The sequence below is a fragment of the Sinohyriopsis cumingii genome, chromosome 16 (assembly GCF_028554795.1).
Source record: "Sinohyriopsis cumingii isolate HCF-2022 chromosome 16, ASM2855479v2, whole genome shotgun sequence".
Lineage (NCBI taxonomy): Eukaryota > Metazoa > Mollusca > Bivalvia > Unionida > Unionidae > Sinohyriopsis > Sinohyriopsis cumingii.
The window spans coordinates 72,612,027-72,625,455 of record NC_142976.1 but is presented as its reverse complement, the minus strand read 5'-3'; the positions used below and the strand labels follow the sequence as shown (position 1 = coordinate 72,625,455).

The window sequence follows — 13,429 nt, the reverse complement described above, 5'->3', positions numbered from 1 at the left end:
TGCAGTGGCAAAGGTAGTAGAGTTGGTCCATATCCCTATTTTCCAAAAGTTATTTCCTTAACCTTAACCCCAAGGACAATGGTGATATAGACAACTAAACCAACCCTCACCACCACTACGTTCCAGAGATGGGGTGTGTGGGGTAGATTAGTCTGTGCATGTGATATTCCTAGAGTTATCTCCCTTGTTCCACACATCTTTACTCTTAGCTTAATCATCAGTATCAGTTATCTAAACTTGGTCCAAATATATTTTTATCTGTATAGAAGTGGGTGGCATCTCTCAGTCCATTACGCTCATTTCGTGCATATAACTCTCAAACCATTCATAGATTCTCTTGGCACTTGGTGATGAATTTAGACTAGTGGTTCACATGTTCCTTTCACTAGTTGGTCCAAAATGAAAAATGTGCCAATGCAAGGGCCAGTATGGCCACCATTGCAGCCATTTTGAAAATCTTGTTATGGCTAATCCTGAACAAAAATTCACATGGACATGGGGTTTTCACCGAAAGACATCTTTTTTGGTAGATGGTCCTAAATGAAAATGGTGCAGCTTAGTCATCCAGCTTGCAGTGACGGTGGCCATTTTGAAATTGTTATCACTATTTCTCCTGAATGAATGGTCATATCAGCATGGAGTTTTCACTGAAATATTTCTTGTGATATCAAGTTTGTTGTAAATGAAAATGGTGATAATCTAACCTTTAATATGAAAATCTTATTGCTACTTCTCCAGAATGACTTATCAAATCGACATTGTGCTTCCACCAAAAGATTTCTTATGAAGTCTAGTTGATCCTAGATGGAAATGTTATGAAGTTGTTATCCAGTATGGCCACCGTGGCAGTCATCTTGAAAATCTTATTACTCCTCCAGAATGGAAAGTCACATCAGAGGTTTTCATATAATATCTTGTTGGTTTTGGATTAAAATGGTGCTGACCTGACGTCCCGTATGACCACCATCATGGCCATCTTGAAAAATGTGTTATTGCTACTCCTCATAAATGGGAAGTCACTTTGACATCGGATTTTCATCAGAAAATTCTTATGGTGTCTAGTTGTTCCTGAATGAAAATGATAAATTGATCCTCAGTATGGCCACTAAAGTAGCCATCTTGAAAATATTATCTTAACTCCCAAACGGATAGCTATATCAATATGTGGTTTTCACCAGTAGACTTCTTATGATACCTAGTTGGACCTAAATGAAAATGGTGTCAATCTTAGATCCAGTATGGTGGCCATGATGGCTGTTTTTTAAATTTTGCTGTCACTACTTAACCTGATAAAGACCTGCCAGTTCTTATGATTTTGCCATAAGTCTTATGAAAATTACCCTTAAAATACGGACTTACAGTATACTAGTAAAAGCTATGGAAAAATGATTGTTGCTGAAAAATCCAGATAATTCGTTCATCTGTGTTTTATTTGGATCCGGGTTTCATCTTAGAATTAGTGAAATTAGTCTGGGAACCAGACTAACTTTACAGCGGGACCCCAGATGCTTTAAACTGTACCTATTTGTTCATGCGAAGCATCTGCATGATCAAATGGTTGATTATAGAATTTTTAAAAATGGCATCCAGAAAGCAATGCATGTTTAAGATGAAAGGGAAAATAAGCTTCTAAAAAGTGCTAATAATCGACACAGAAGAATAAAAAGAAGTATTTAGATTCTTGTGAATAAAAGCTAGACAGGACACAGTTATGTTTATTGGACATCACATGCCAATTTGAGTATGTCTCATGGTGGGAGATATGATTACCATCATCGCATGAAATGGAAAAGAATTGCCAAGAATTATGTCAAGTTAAGAGATAGCAACAAGCCATTGAGCTGCATATGGTCTGGAACTAGAGTTTGTGCAGCTGAACTAGTGGTAAATAAAGTCTATGCGTACTTTACAAACTTTTCAGTTGAACGTAATGTTTATCGTCAATGTGTCAAACTTTTAATTACGTTTTCCAGCTTTACAATAGCAGTTATTGATATTTTGTTACACCTTACTGAAAACTGGTTATTCTTACAGAAAAAAATCAACTGCCTTACTGAGACTGACATGTCAGGGTTGGCGGGTCTGCAGATATGGGGTTAATAATGTCTACTAGGTTCCAAATAAAAATGGTGCCAATCTCACATCTCATCTTTCCACCACAGCAGCTAATTTGAAAATCTTGGTATCACTGAAGAATATCAGAGATGGTTTCAACACTTGGCATTTAACAGGAAGAAATGGTCTTGTCTTGAATTCTTGGAAATTCTTTTTGGCCAGGAGAGTGCCAGTCCCTTCGAGGGACTTTTGTTTATCAACTCATTATAGTACTCTACTTTAATATCATAGAATTTTTTTAATTTTTTTTATTGTTTTATGCAATGTGACATTATGTATGGATGCTTGTAGGCAGGTGGTTGGTAGTTTGTGTGGTTTAACAGTATGTCAGCACAACACTAGCAATATAGTACTAATTAAAATTTTAAACTTGATTTTTTGGGGAAAGGTTATGAATCAAAATAAGCAGAGCAATGTTTCTCATAAAGTCTTTAATTTGAAAAGTTGCCAACAAGTTGCTGTCAAGATCACTTTAGAATAATTTCACTATCATAATTAATACTAATAGATGCTACTAGAGACTACTTACAGCTTAATATCCATCTAGTCAGGTGGCCCAGAGTGGCCGAGTGGTCTAAAACACTCACCATTATGGATCACTGCCATCTGACCTCTGTCTGCATGGGTTCAAGTCTTGGGCTTAGCCAGAGTATGTACGCGAGAAAAGCTTGCCAGTAGCTTCTTGTGGGTCAGTGGTTCTTTCCAAGGCTTTTCTGGGTTCTTCCTCCACCATTTATACTGGCCTCCATGTATAGTCTATCTTGTGCTAAAATTTGGCATTAAACCCTATAACAACAACAACTGTCCAGTCAGTCAACCCAGTCATTATCCACACTCTCATTCCAGGGTGAAGCCATTGAAAATAATTCTCTGTAGCTTGGTTCAAATATTAGACTCATAGTCCTAATGTGCCATTTGATATTCACAATTCATTTTCAACATTTTAAACATTTTCATAAATTTGTCTGTTCTTATATCCATCCATCCATTAAACTCAATAGTTTATGGACCACAACTCTAAAGCTGTTCAAGATATCTCTTTAAAATTCATATAAGACTCTTGGTCCAGATATGTTGTATGCTAATTTCTGTATTTTTTCTGTCCACTTGTCACCGCATCCCTCTCTCCCTCGCTCCCTCCCTCCTTATATATGTTTTATACATACAGACTTCATGATATAAAAATTTCTAACAAATCATTCTGTCTCTGTGAAGAGATTTTGGCTTTGTGATTAGTTGTAGATGACTGTTTTGGGTTTTCACCCCCACCCATAGATATAGTGGTGGGGGGCTAGCTTGACACTATGTCCATCTGTCTCTCCATAAACATTATTGTTTTCAGAATATAACTCTCAAACTGTTCAAGATACTTCAACCAGATTTGGGGGGCCCCGAGTGGCCGAGTGGTCTAAAGAGCTTTCCGTTACGGATTACTGCCATCTCACCTCTGTCTGCATGGGTTCGAGTCTAGGATTCGGCCAATGTGGGTATGTGAGAAAGCTTGCCAGTAGCTTCTCGTGGGTCGGTGGTTCTTCCCAGGGTTTTACGGGGTTCTTCCTCCACCCTTAATACTGGCCGCTATGCATAGCCTATCATGTGCTGAAATATGGCATTAAACCCTACAACAACAACAACATCAACCAGATTTGGTACATGTAAAGCACAAAGAAGCTGCTTGGCCTAGGGATAATGGGATTCTCACAGTAACGCTTGATTGTCATACAGCGTTTATGCAATTTGATGTACTGATTGGTTGTTATTTTTAAATTTCAAAATATTTATCAGTTCATCATGTTTTTGTCTTTTGTCTCCATGATCTCAATTGATTAGGTAGATATGTTTGCATGCAAGCACTTGTATGACTGAGATCTAGTTTATACAGAAAAAAAGTTCTGATTGAATTATGTCATAGCAGGGTATAGCAGATTGATCCATTGATCTAACTTAGAGGAATTTATTTTAAATGAATTGAAATTTAAGTGAAACGTCAGTAGTAGCCAATAGTCTTGTTAAATAGTAAAAGTGATAACTTTTGAGCCCGTGAAGTAATGAATTTATAGCCTTTTATTTGTCTTGAAAACTATTTTATTCTATGCCCAGTCTCAAGGTCAGACATAGGGGCCCAAGGTAGCTGAGTTGTCAAAGGCACTTGCCTTTACAGATCACTGAAATCTCACCTCTGTCTGCATGGGTTCAAGTCTTAGACTTAACCAACCTTTGTATGTGAGAAAGCTTGCCAGTAGATTCCCGTGGGTCAGTGGTTCTTCCTAGGGTTTTCTGAGGTTCTTCTTGCACCAAATATAGTGGCTGCCATGTATAATTTATCCTGTGCTGAAAAAATGGGGTTAAACCATTACAAGGTCAAAGTCACAACAAGAAATGATGCAAGTCAGTGACCTTTTTCCTTATCCTAACTGTCACTTTTTAATCTTTACAGATATTTTTTATGAAACTTATCATACACACCTTATCATACAGTAAAGTCCTTAACTCAGAGGTCTTTACTGTATGATAAGGTGTGTATGATAAGTTTCATTAAAAATATCTGTAAAGATTAAAAAGTGACAGGATAAGGAAAAAAAAAAGGTCACAGTAAAGTCCTTAACTCAGAGGTCCTCCATTACGGATCACTGCCATCTCACCTCTGCCTGCGTGAGTTCGAGTCTCGGATTTGGCTAATGTGGGTATGTGAGAAAGCTTGCCAGTAGCTTCTCGTGTGTCGCTGGTTCTTTCCGGTGTTTTCCCGGGTTCTTCCTCCACCATTAATACTGGCCGCCATGTATAGCCTACTTGTGCTGAAAAATGGCGTTAAACCCTACAACAACAACAACAACATTAACTCAGAGGTCAAGGCCATTCATGTGGCAAAGAGGTCATGAGATGGGTGTAGCATGCGCCATTTGTGGTACTTGTGTTCTTTATATTCTTTTGATTAGTTTTCCTAAATGATTCTATTTTCATATTTTAGGACAACCATTTTGCCACCAGTAGAGAAGATTCAAGTAATGATGGAATTGTTTAAAGGTTTCCACCAGAAGTTCCTGCAGTCCTACAAGTAAAGCTAGAACTCCAAAGAAACTTGTCAGTTGAAGACAGTAAACCATCAATGTGATGCCTTTATTGCAAAAAAAAAACTTAATATAGATCTCCAATAGACTGTTGAAATTATGTATCAGAATGAACTTCTTTTGTGTAAATGAAAACTGCATTCCAGGTTCTTTCAGTTTTTTGTCCAGATCTAAGACCACTTTCTTCATTGTAAATAATACATTTGTTAAACATTTAGCTCTATTGGTATTGACCAGAAGAGCTTATGGGATGGCTTGTTGCCCACTGAAATTAGTACAAGTTTGTTATTGCTGTTCCTCCTAAATTGCTTTGAAGACTGCATTAAAACTTTACACACACATTTATCCGATATTCTGATTGGTACTAATTGAATCATGTTATTGATACTCCTCCTGAATGTAAAGTCAAATCAACATGGGGTTTTCACCAGAATACTTGTTATGATCTCTTAATGGTCCAATGGCAAATAAAAATTATGTTGATTGGGTTACCATGATGACCATCTTGAAATTCTCAATGTTGCTATTCCTCCTGATTGTAATGTCTTATAGACATGTCATATTCACCAGAAGATTTCTTACGATGCTTAATTGATCCACAGTGATATGGTGCTGCTTGGACATCTGTTATGGCCATCATAATGGCTGTCTTGAAATCTTGTCTTTGCTATCCCTCCACAGAAGTTTTCACAATAAGACTATTTATGAGATCTAGTTGATTCTAAATGAAATATTGTGCCACTTGGATGTCCACTATGTCCATCACAGCAGTCATCATACAAATCATGTTGTTGCTACTATTCCTGAATGGTTGGTCATATCAGCATGGGGTTTTCAAGGACTTATAATATCTTGTTTATCCTAAATAAAAATGGTGTTACTAAGAAATCCAATATGGCCACTACTGCAGCCATCTTGAAAATCTTTTTATCATTGCAGCTCCTGAATGGAAAGTTGTATTAACATGAGGAGTTTTTCCCCTGAGAAGGATTTTTATGAAGTGTGTAGTTTTCACACATGTCCCACTTGTTTTAACCCCCAGTACTGATTTTAATAACAAAAAGCATCAAGTATATAAATAAAATGCAGAAAACTTTGTAATTTTTTTCCGTCAATTTATAATTTCTAACCTCATTGATGCCAGGGGGTCCCTAACACTGACAACTTATTGGCTTGTCAAACCAAACAAGAGCTGCTCCTTGATTGGTCATATCTACATTGGATCTTCACCAAAATATATCCTGTGAAGTATAGTTGGACCTAAATGAAAATGGTGTTGATCTGACATCCAATATGACCAACATGACTGATATCTTTGAAGTCTTTTTGTCAACTCTTTTCATAAATTGAAAGTCATATTAATATGTAGTTTTCACTACAATACTTCCTGTGATGTTTTGTCAGCCGCAAAATGATAATGGTGCCAATTTGACATCAAATATGAGTACCATGACAGCCATTTTGAAAGTCTTATCACATCTCATCCTAAATGTAAAGTCTTACTAACATGGGGTTTGGACCAGAAGACTTCTTATGAGGTCTGGTTGGCCAGTCGGACATCCAGTATGGCCACCATTGTGTCCCTCTTGAAATCTTGTTATTGCTACTCTCCTAAATGGATGGTCACATTCACATATAGTTTTGACCAAAAGACTTCAGATATGTAGTTGGTCCTACGGTCTTGTTTCATTATGACAACAGCATCAGCTAATTTGAAAATTGGATTATTGCTAAAGTATATTAGAGGTGGTTTCAACTCTTAATACTTTAAAAGAAGAAATGGTCTTGTATTGTATTGAATTTCTGGAAAATTCTTTTCATTCATTTGAGTGCCAGTCCTCATTAGATACTCCTGTTTTAATCATTGTGCAATTGACAATAAATTGAAATAAAATGGAAGTTTAATTCCTAGTTATATGTGTATTTTTTTGCTCATAGGGTTTGGGAATCAGCTTCTAACATGCTTTAATATCATATTTTTGTAAACTGAATATATGCATCTTGATTTTATAATTGATGCCCGCTTGTTTGTTTGCTGTGGTGATTTGAGATCATAATGGTCATTTTGCAGTGAATTTTGCATACACTTGTAATCTCCCAGTTTTAATTTTCTTTAAAGAGTCTGGTCAGTCAGAAGCATGTCATACTATGGGTACAATTAACAAAGTAATAAACAAGACAAGGATGAGAGGTCAGGAGAGTGACTCTAAAAGGAGTGTGTGGGTGGGTGGGTGTGATTTAGATATGTAATGCATACATATTTGGAAGTATGTATCTTTTATCTGGGAATGCTTTGATTGCATTATGAAAACATTAAAAATGTTAAAAACACATTTGCAAAGGTAATGCAATTTCTCATTGGTCAAGGGTACAAATTTGAGACAGTAAAATCTGGTATGAAATGTTGGAAATTTTGATTCTGTTGAAATGTCAATACTTTCCAGGTGATATGCTACCAAATAGAATTATATTTTCAATTTTTGGCCATTTTCTAAAGTATGTTTTCAGAGTGTGGATAACCACTTTGTGTTTAAGGATTTGAGGATGTAACTGGTGGTTTGACTGTTGCAAATATCTGTTTTAATCAGCTCCACTGATGTGTAGCTGGTAAAATTCTTTGCAACAGAGACCACTTACCACTCAGCAGTAATGTGATAATTTTTGATTATCAGACCATTTTATGATATATTTGAAGACCCTTATAGGGTGTAGAGAAATCATAATTACATTTTAGAAGATCTGTATTTTTTTGCTTCATTTAGACTATAGCACAATAATTTTTTTTGTCTTGGATGACTATTTTCAGGTAGTATTTTTAATTTCTTTACATGTTCAACCAACAGGATGTATTTTAAGATCATTAAAGTTTGACATGGCAATCACTTTCCACTCATTTGTATGCCATTGCTGGTGCCACATGTTATGACTCACACACAGCTCACGTAATGCATTCACATTACTTTTGATTTATTTTCGATTTACACCATAACCTCAGGAGCACAACCTGTATATAAGCCGAGTCCAACTGCAACCAGCATAGACCCTGATCTGCCATCCCATATTCTGCTGGCAGATCAAGGTCTGTGTTGTTTGTTCTACTGATTACTCCTATCAACAAGTTACAAGCGAGTACATATTATAAATGAAAGGTTGTCTCAACATAATGATGGTCTATTGTGTTTGAGAAAGTATTACTTGTCTGGATATAATAATTAAGGCCTGTTTCATTAACATACATTGGGAAGTCTTTTTTTGAAAAAAATTCATGCCAGAGTACATTGTAATTCCAGTTTCCCAAAGAAACAAGATTCTATATTGTCTGTCATTTTTCATACCCATTTTATTTGGTTCTTTTTTTTATAGGTAATTTGGTACAAGATTATTATCATATTCTTAGATATCTTAAATTTAAAAAGTATTTTTTTTAAAAAGTTACTAACCCAAGATCAAAGGAAAGAATTATGGATTGACTGTGTATAAAATATTACAGTACCATAAGAATAGAAATCGTATTTGTCATTGTTGACATTAACATAAAATGCCTTACTGTTCATTCTAATTTTTTAATGGTAAATTTACCAGATTTTAATATTTGTAATTAACTAACTTGAGATCTGTTGAAGTAAAGCTTGATATATAACTTTCATACTCAGAACTCGTCAGATCATATGCATTTTGTCCAAACATCATTTCATCTAGAGTTTTAATTGTTAAAGTCATTATGATAAAAAAATTACAGGACTAAATTAATTCCTGATACCAAAGATATTGTTTTGTTTTTATGTATAATACTGTTTTAAAGTAGTGCTTTGCATAACATTTAAAAAGACAATCATGTGAAATGTTGTTATTCACTGTGTTGGAAATAAAGGGCAGGAAATATATGTCTACGTAATAGTATTCTATTTGGTACATGTATTGGCACATGGTTTTATTTGTCTAATTGATTGAACCACTTATTTTAATGTATCTCATATACTTGCTGATATGTTGAGTCTGCATAGACATGGATATGCCATTGCATTATGCATCAGCACATCTAGATTTTTTTTGTAGTTTCCTATAAGTGATCAGTATACCAAGCAACATAGACCCCAATCTGCCAGTGCATTATGTAATTGTAGCTCTTAGTCTATGTTGTTTTGCAGTTTTCCCTGACTTACAAGCAAGTATGTTTGGTACTTTGCATATGACGTATACATTCATGGAAAATTTATGATTATATTCATGATTATTTTTCATTATTTACATGCATTTGTCAAAAGTGGATTGGTTGATGGTAACACCAGAGTTAGAATTTTAATTTCATATCCACCAACACCAGATTGTTATCCCTTAAATTTTAAAAAATATAAATGGCTTTCAAAAAACAAACACTTGTGTTGGTAAACAGGAAAAAATATTTGCATGCTCATCTATTACCAAATTATTTTCTCTTTTAATTTAAACATCCCTCTGATATGTCAATGTGGAAATATCTCCTGCACCAGGCAACTAAGGCTTCTGTAATGAAGATGGCTTTGCCCCTGCCATGCTGCTGGGCATGTTCTATTCCTATTTCATACAGAATTAATGTTTCACCAATCAATCTTTCATCAGATTTATGCAGTTTGAAGGCAACCAATGATACCTTTTTTTGATGGAACCACAAAAAGCCCATCTCTATCTGCCCAGTCCTAGACCCAGCAGTTTGTGTCATGGATGCACTTTTTTTCATTTGGGACGGTCTGTCATTCTTCGCCTACCCAAACTTTCTTCTCAAAACAGGCATGGTCACATGGTTTCCATCTCTGTCCAAACAGGTAACTCCTTTGCACTTGGCATTTGTCAGAATCCCCTGCAAAGAATAGAATTCAAGCCTTATATCATGGAGAAAATTGCATGAGCAAGAAGACCCTCCATATTGATGTCTTACAGAGGAAAGTGGTGTATATTCAAGGACTAGCGCGAAGATGATAGCATAGTCCCTTTGAGTGCCTTGACCCCACAACTGGCTAAATTTGTTCTCTGGATTTATGAGGAGAAAAGGTTGGTCACAATTACCATCAAATGTCAGAGAAATGTCCTTGTTAAATCTTCTCCATGCTCTCAAACATTACCTGAAGCCCACAGAGATACTTCGGTGAACAAGAAAACAACACTTCTTCCCCGTCAAAGTCAGGAAAGAAGACATTACTCCTCAAGCCCTAACATCGTGGCTGAAGTGGGTCATACACTCAGCGCACTCTGACTTTCAAGAGATCAGAGTCACTTCATGAAGATTTTAGCCCTTGAAATTAGATCAGTATCTGCTCTCAAACACAATGTTGCGATATGAGACAGAATATAAGATGTTGGCTGGCATGCACAGTCAATCTGAAGATTCTGTCTCTGGGACCTAGCTTCCCACAGACAATATTTGAATCTAGTGGGTCCAGTGTCTGTGGCCTAGTTATCCACCAGAACTTGCTGATGTCAGCATAGTCTTCATTATGGACATTCCTAGTTCTTCTCCTGGAACTTCCCACAAAGAAGAGTTCAGTAACACTTGTAAATCAGTTATAATTTTCACAGGCTACATCATCTGTGTTGCATCCAAGTATGAGAGTGGGTTATCTTTCAGATAGGGAATCCAGCCTTTCTTCCAAGGGTATTGGTAGGTTGCTCAGTGTTCCTTCCTATTACCTATTATTCTAAAGTTAACAAGATCGGGAACTTATTTGAGGAGAAAGCAAGTAAATTATGTTTCTCCAAAAATAATTACCCAATCACATTACTTTAATACCCTCCCACCTTCCCACCATAAAAGCATGCTAAATGATCCAGCGCTCAGCTTAAAACGACCACCACATTGCAGCATCTAGGGGAGGTAATAGGCAAGGGTTATTGCCCATTATATGTATGTTGCAGCTAGCAATGACATTTTTCATAGTTTGTAGAGCTGGATTCAGGAGAAGTACGATTATATTCCAAATGTTATTGTGATTAGGTGTGTATTTTCAGAGAAGCATAATTTACTTTAAAAAACTTGATTTCATATTTGCCATAATATGCAAGTGTTCTAATAGTTATCTGCCTGCTTGAGTAAACCTGTAGATAGAATGTAGTGAGGAACAGTTCAGTTATGATTATGTGCATATCCCTCACAAAAAACAAATATTGTGTATTCTTACAGGCAGGTCTTCTGAAAGGATCACACACATGTGAAACTTTTTTCAAGATAATTGGCTATCAGCAAAGCTACAAGTCAGAAAGCCATTTTTATTCTCAACAATTTCAGGAAACGTGAACCTCTCAAAGTATTCTACCGAAAATATGTACACTTTTTATGAACTTGTTAAACAGTGACATTTTTGTTGCATTTTTTTAATTTATTGATGATGCCATGTATTTAAAGATTTGTCAGAAGTTTTTCATCTACATATACAGTATAATGTATCAATGATGCATTATATAAAATAATGTAATGTTTTACATACATAAAAGATCTTAATCGGGATTTAAGTTTAAATCATATTGGAAATAAAAAAAGTTCCTGCACAGATGGCTAGTTTCATATGATTGTGTCACTACCTAATTTTCCTATCTTCTTCCATTCATTTGTCCACATATCAGTTCATCTGTTCAAAATAATTCCAGCATGATTGTTCCAAACAAAGCTGCACCTTTAAATTTGTAAATAAAATATATCCCAAATGAAATGAGTCTAGTCGTTAGAGAGTTGGTCTTGATGAATTTGTGACTAGTTTACAACGTGGAATAGGCTATTGCTTATTGTCTTGGACAGTTATGAAAAAAGTTATAGATATGCACTGACCTGTATATAGAACACAAGATATAATAATCATGGGTATGCAAATTTTGTACAAATCATACTGTACATATTTGTTCACATTTAGATGTTGTTTGTTTTTGTCAGCTTCCCATTCATTAAGCAGTATTACAACAATGCAGATTCATCAATTAACTTTTATTTATGTTTGGATACAGGTAGGATGCAAGTTTTGTCCCATTTCTTCAAAAAATAATAGAAGTATTAGTTCTTAATTTACTGCTCCGGTGGCTTAGTGGTTAGAGCATCCGCCCTGCATGTGGGAGGTCATGGGTTCAAACCCCAGCCGAGTCATACCAAAGACTTCTAAAAATGGTACTAACAGATGCCTCGCTAGGCACTCAGCATTAAGAGGTTAGTGTTACATGCATGCTACATGTCTGCGGCATGATGCCCCAGTGCTAAACCTCACTCTAAACTGCCACACTGCATACATCATTGCAATATGACTGGAAAATTTTTATGGCTACGTTAAAAATCTGAATCACACACACACACACATGTTAATTTATCCTGAGATGGACAAACAAGCAGTTCAAACAGGCACTAGAAATCTTTTTATGTAGTTAAATTGATTAGAGCATCATGGTATCACCCCAACCACATATTTTTATTTCTCTTTTTCCACTGATACACCCAATCATTATATAGTTGCATACATGTGATTCTACAGGTGGTAGGAAAAAAATATATTAAAGACCATCTACCACAAATACCATTCTATTGCTTAAATGTACCTCTTCTGAAGAGGGCCCCGAGTGGTCTAAAGGGTTCTCTGTTACGAATCACTGCCATCTCACCTCTGTCTGCATGGGTTTGAGTCTCGGATTCGACTAATGTGGGTCTGTGAGAAAGCTTGCCAGTAGCTTCTCGTGGGTCGGTGGTTCTTTCCGGGGTTTTCCTGGGTTCTGCCTCTACCATTATTAATGGCCGCCATGTATAGCCTATTGTGTGCTGCAAAATGGCGTTAAACCCTAAAACAACAACAACAACCTCTTTTGAAAAATACAACATTTTTAACATTTATTCTTAAAATCCCGTACAGTTTTTACACATTTTATCCATGCATTATAGAAACCAGTGGGAACCAGTCTGCTGGAGTAACCTGAAATATTATATTAGTGCAGTGCTGTGTGGTTGATTAATTGGATTAACAAGGCTTACATGTATACAAGTTATACATTTTTTATTTTTGTAATCTGGAGAGTTTAAGGCTAAATTTGAAATGTTTTTAGAGGTATTGGAAGTAATAAAAAGTTTAAAATTATTCCATGATGGTTTTTGAGTCTTTGAATGAAAAATGGCTGACCTTTGGTGGATGTGAGGTGCAAAGGAGAGACCAACCAAAATTTTATTTCAGTGAAAACACTTGAGTTAGTATTTTCAGTTTCTGTTTTATTTAATTGTTATTGCATTGTTCAAGAGGCAGCTCATA

At 35.9% G+C, this 13,429-nt stretch overlaps 1 protein-coding gene across 1 annotated transcript in view; it reads left to right on the top strand.

Annotated features, from left to right (window-relative positions):
* The window catches only part of LOC149780770 (alanine aminotransferase 1-like), a 59,144-nt gene extending 45,883 nt beyond the window's left edge, over window positions 1-13,261 (top strand). Inside the window, exon 13 of the mRNA XM_089937848.1 lies at window positions 5,084-13,261. Within this exon, the coding sequence (XP_089793974.1) occupies window positions 5,084-5,174 (91 nt within the window). The 3' untranslated portion in view covers window positions 5,175-13,261. The remainder of the gene's footprint in view (window positions 1-5,083) is intronic.
* Window positions 13,262-13,429: the final 168 nt, after the last annotated feature.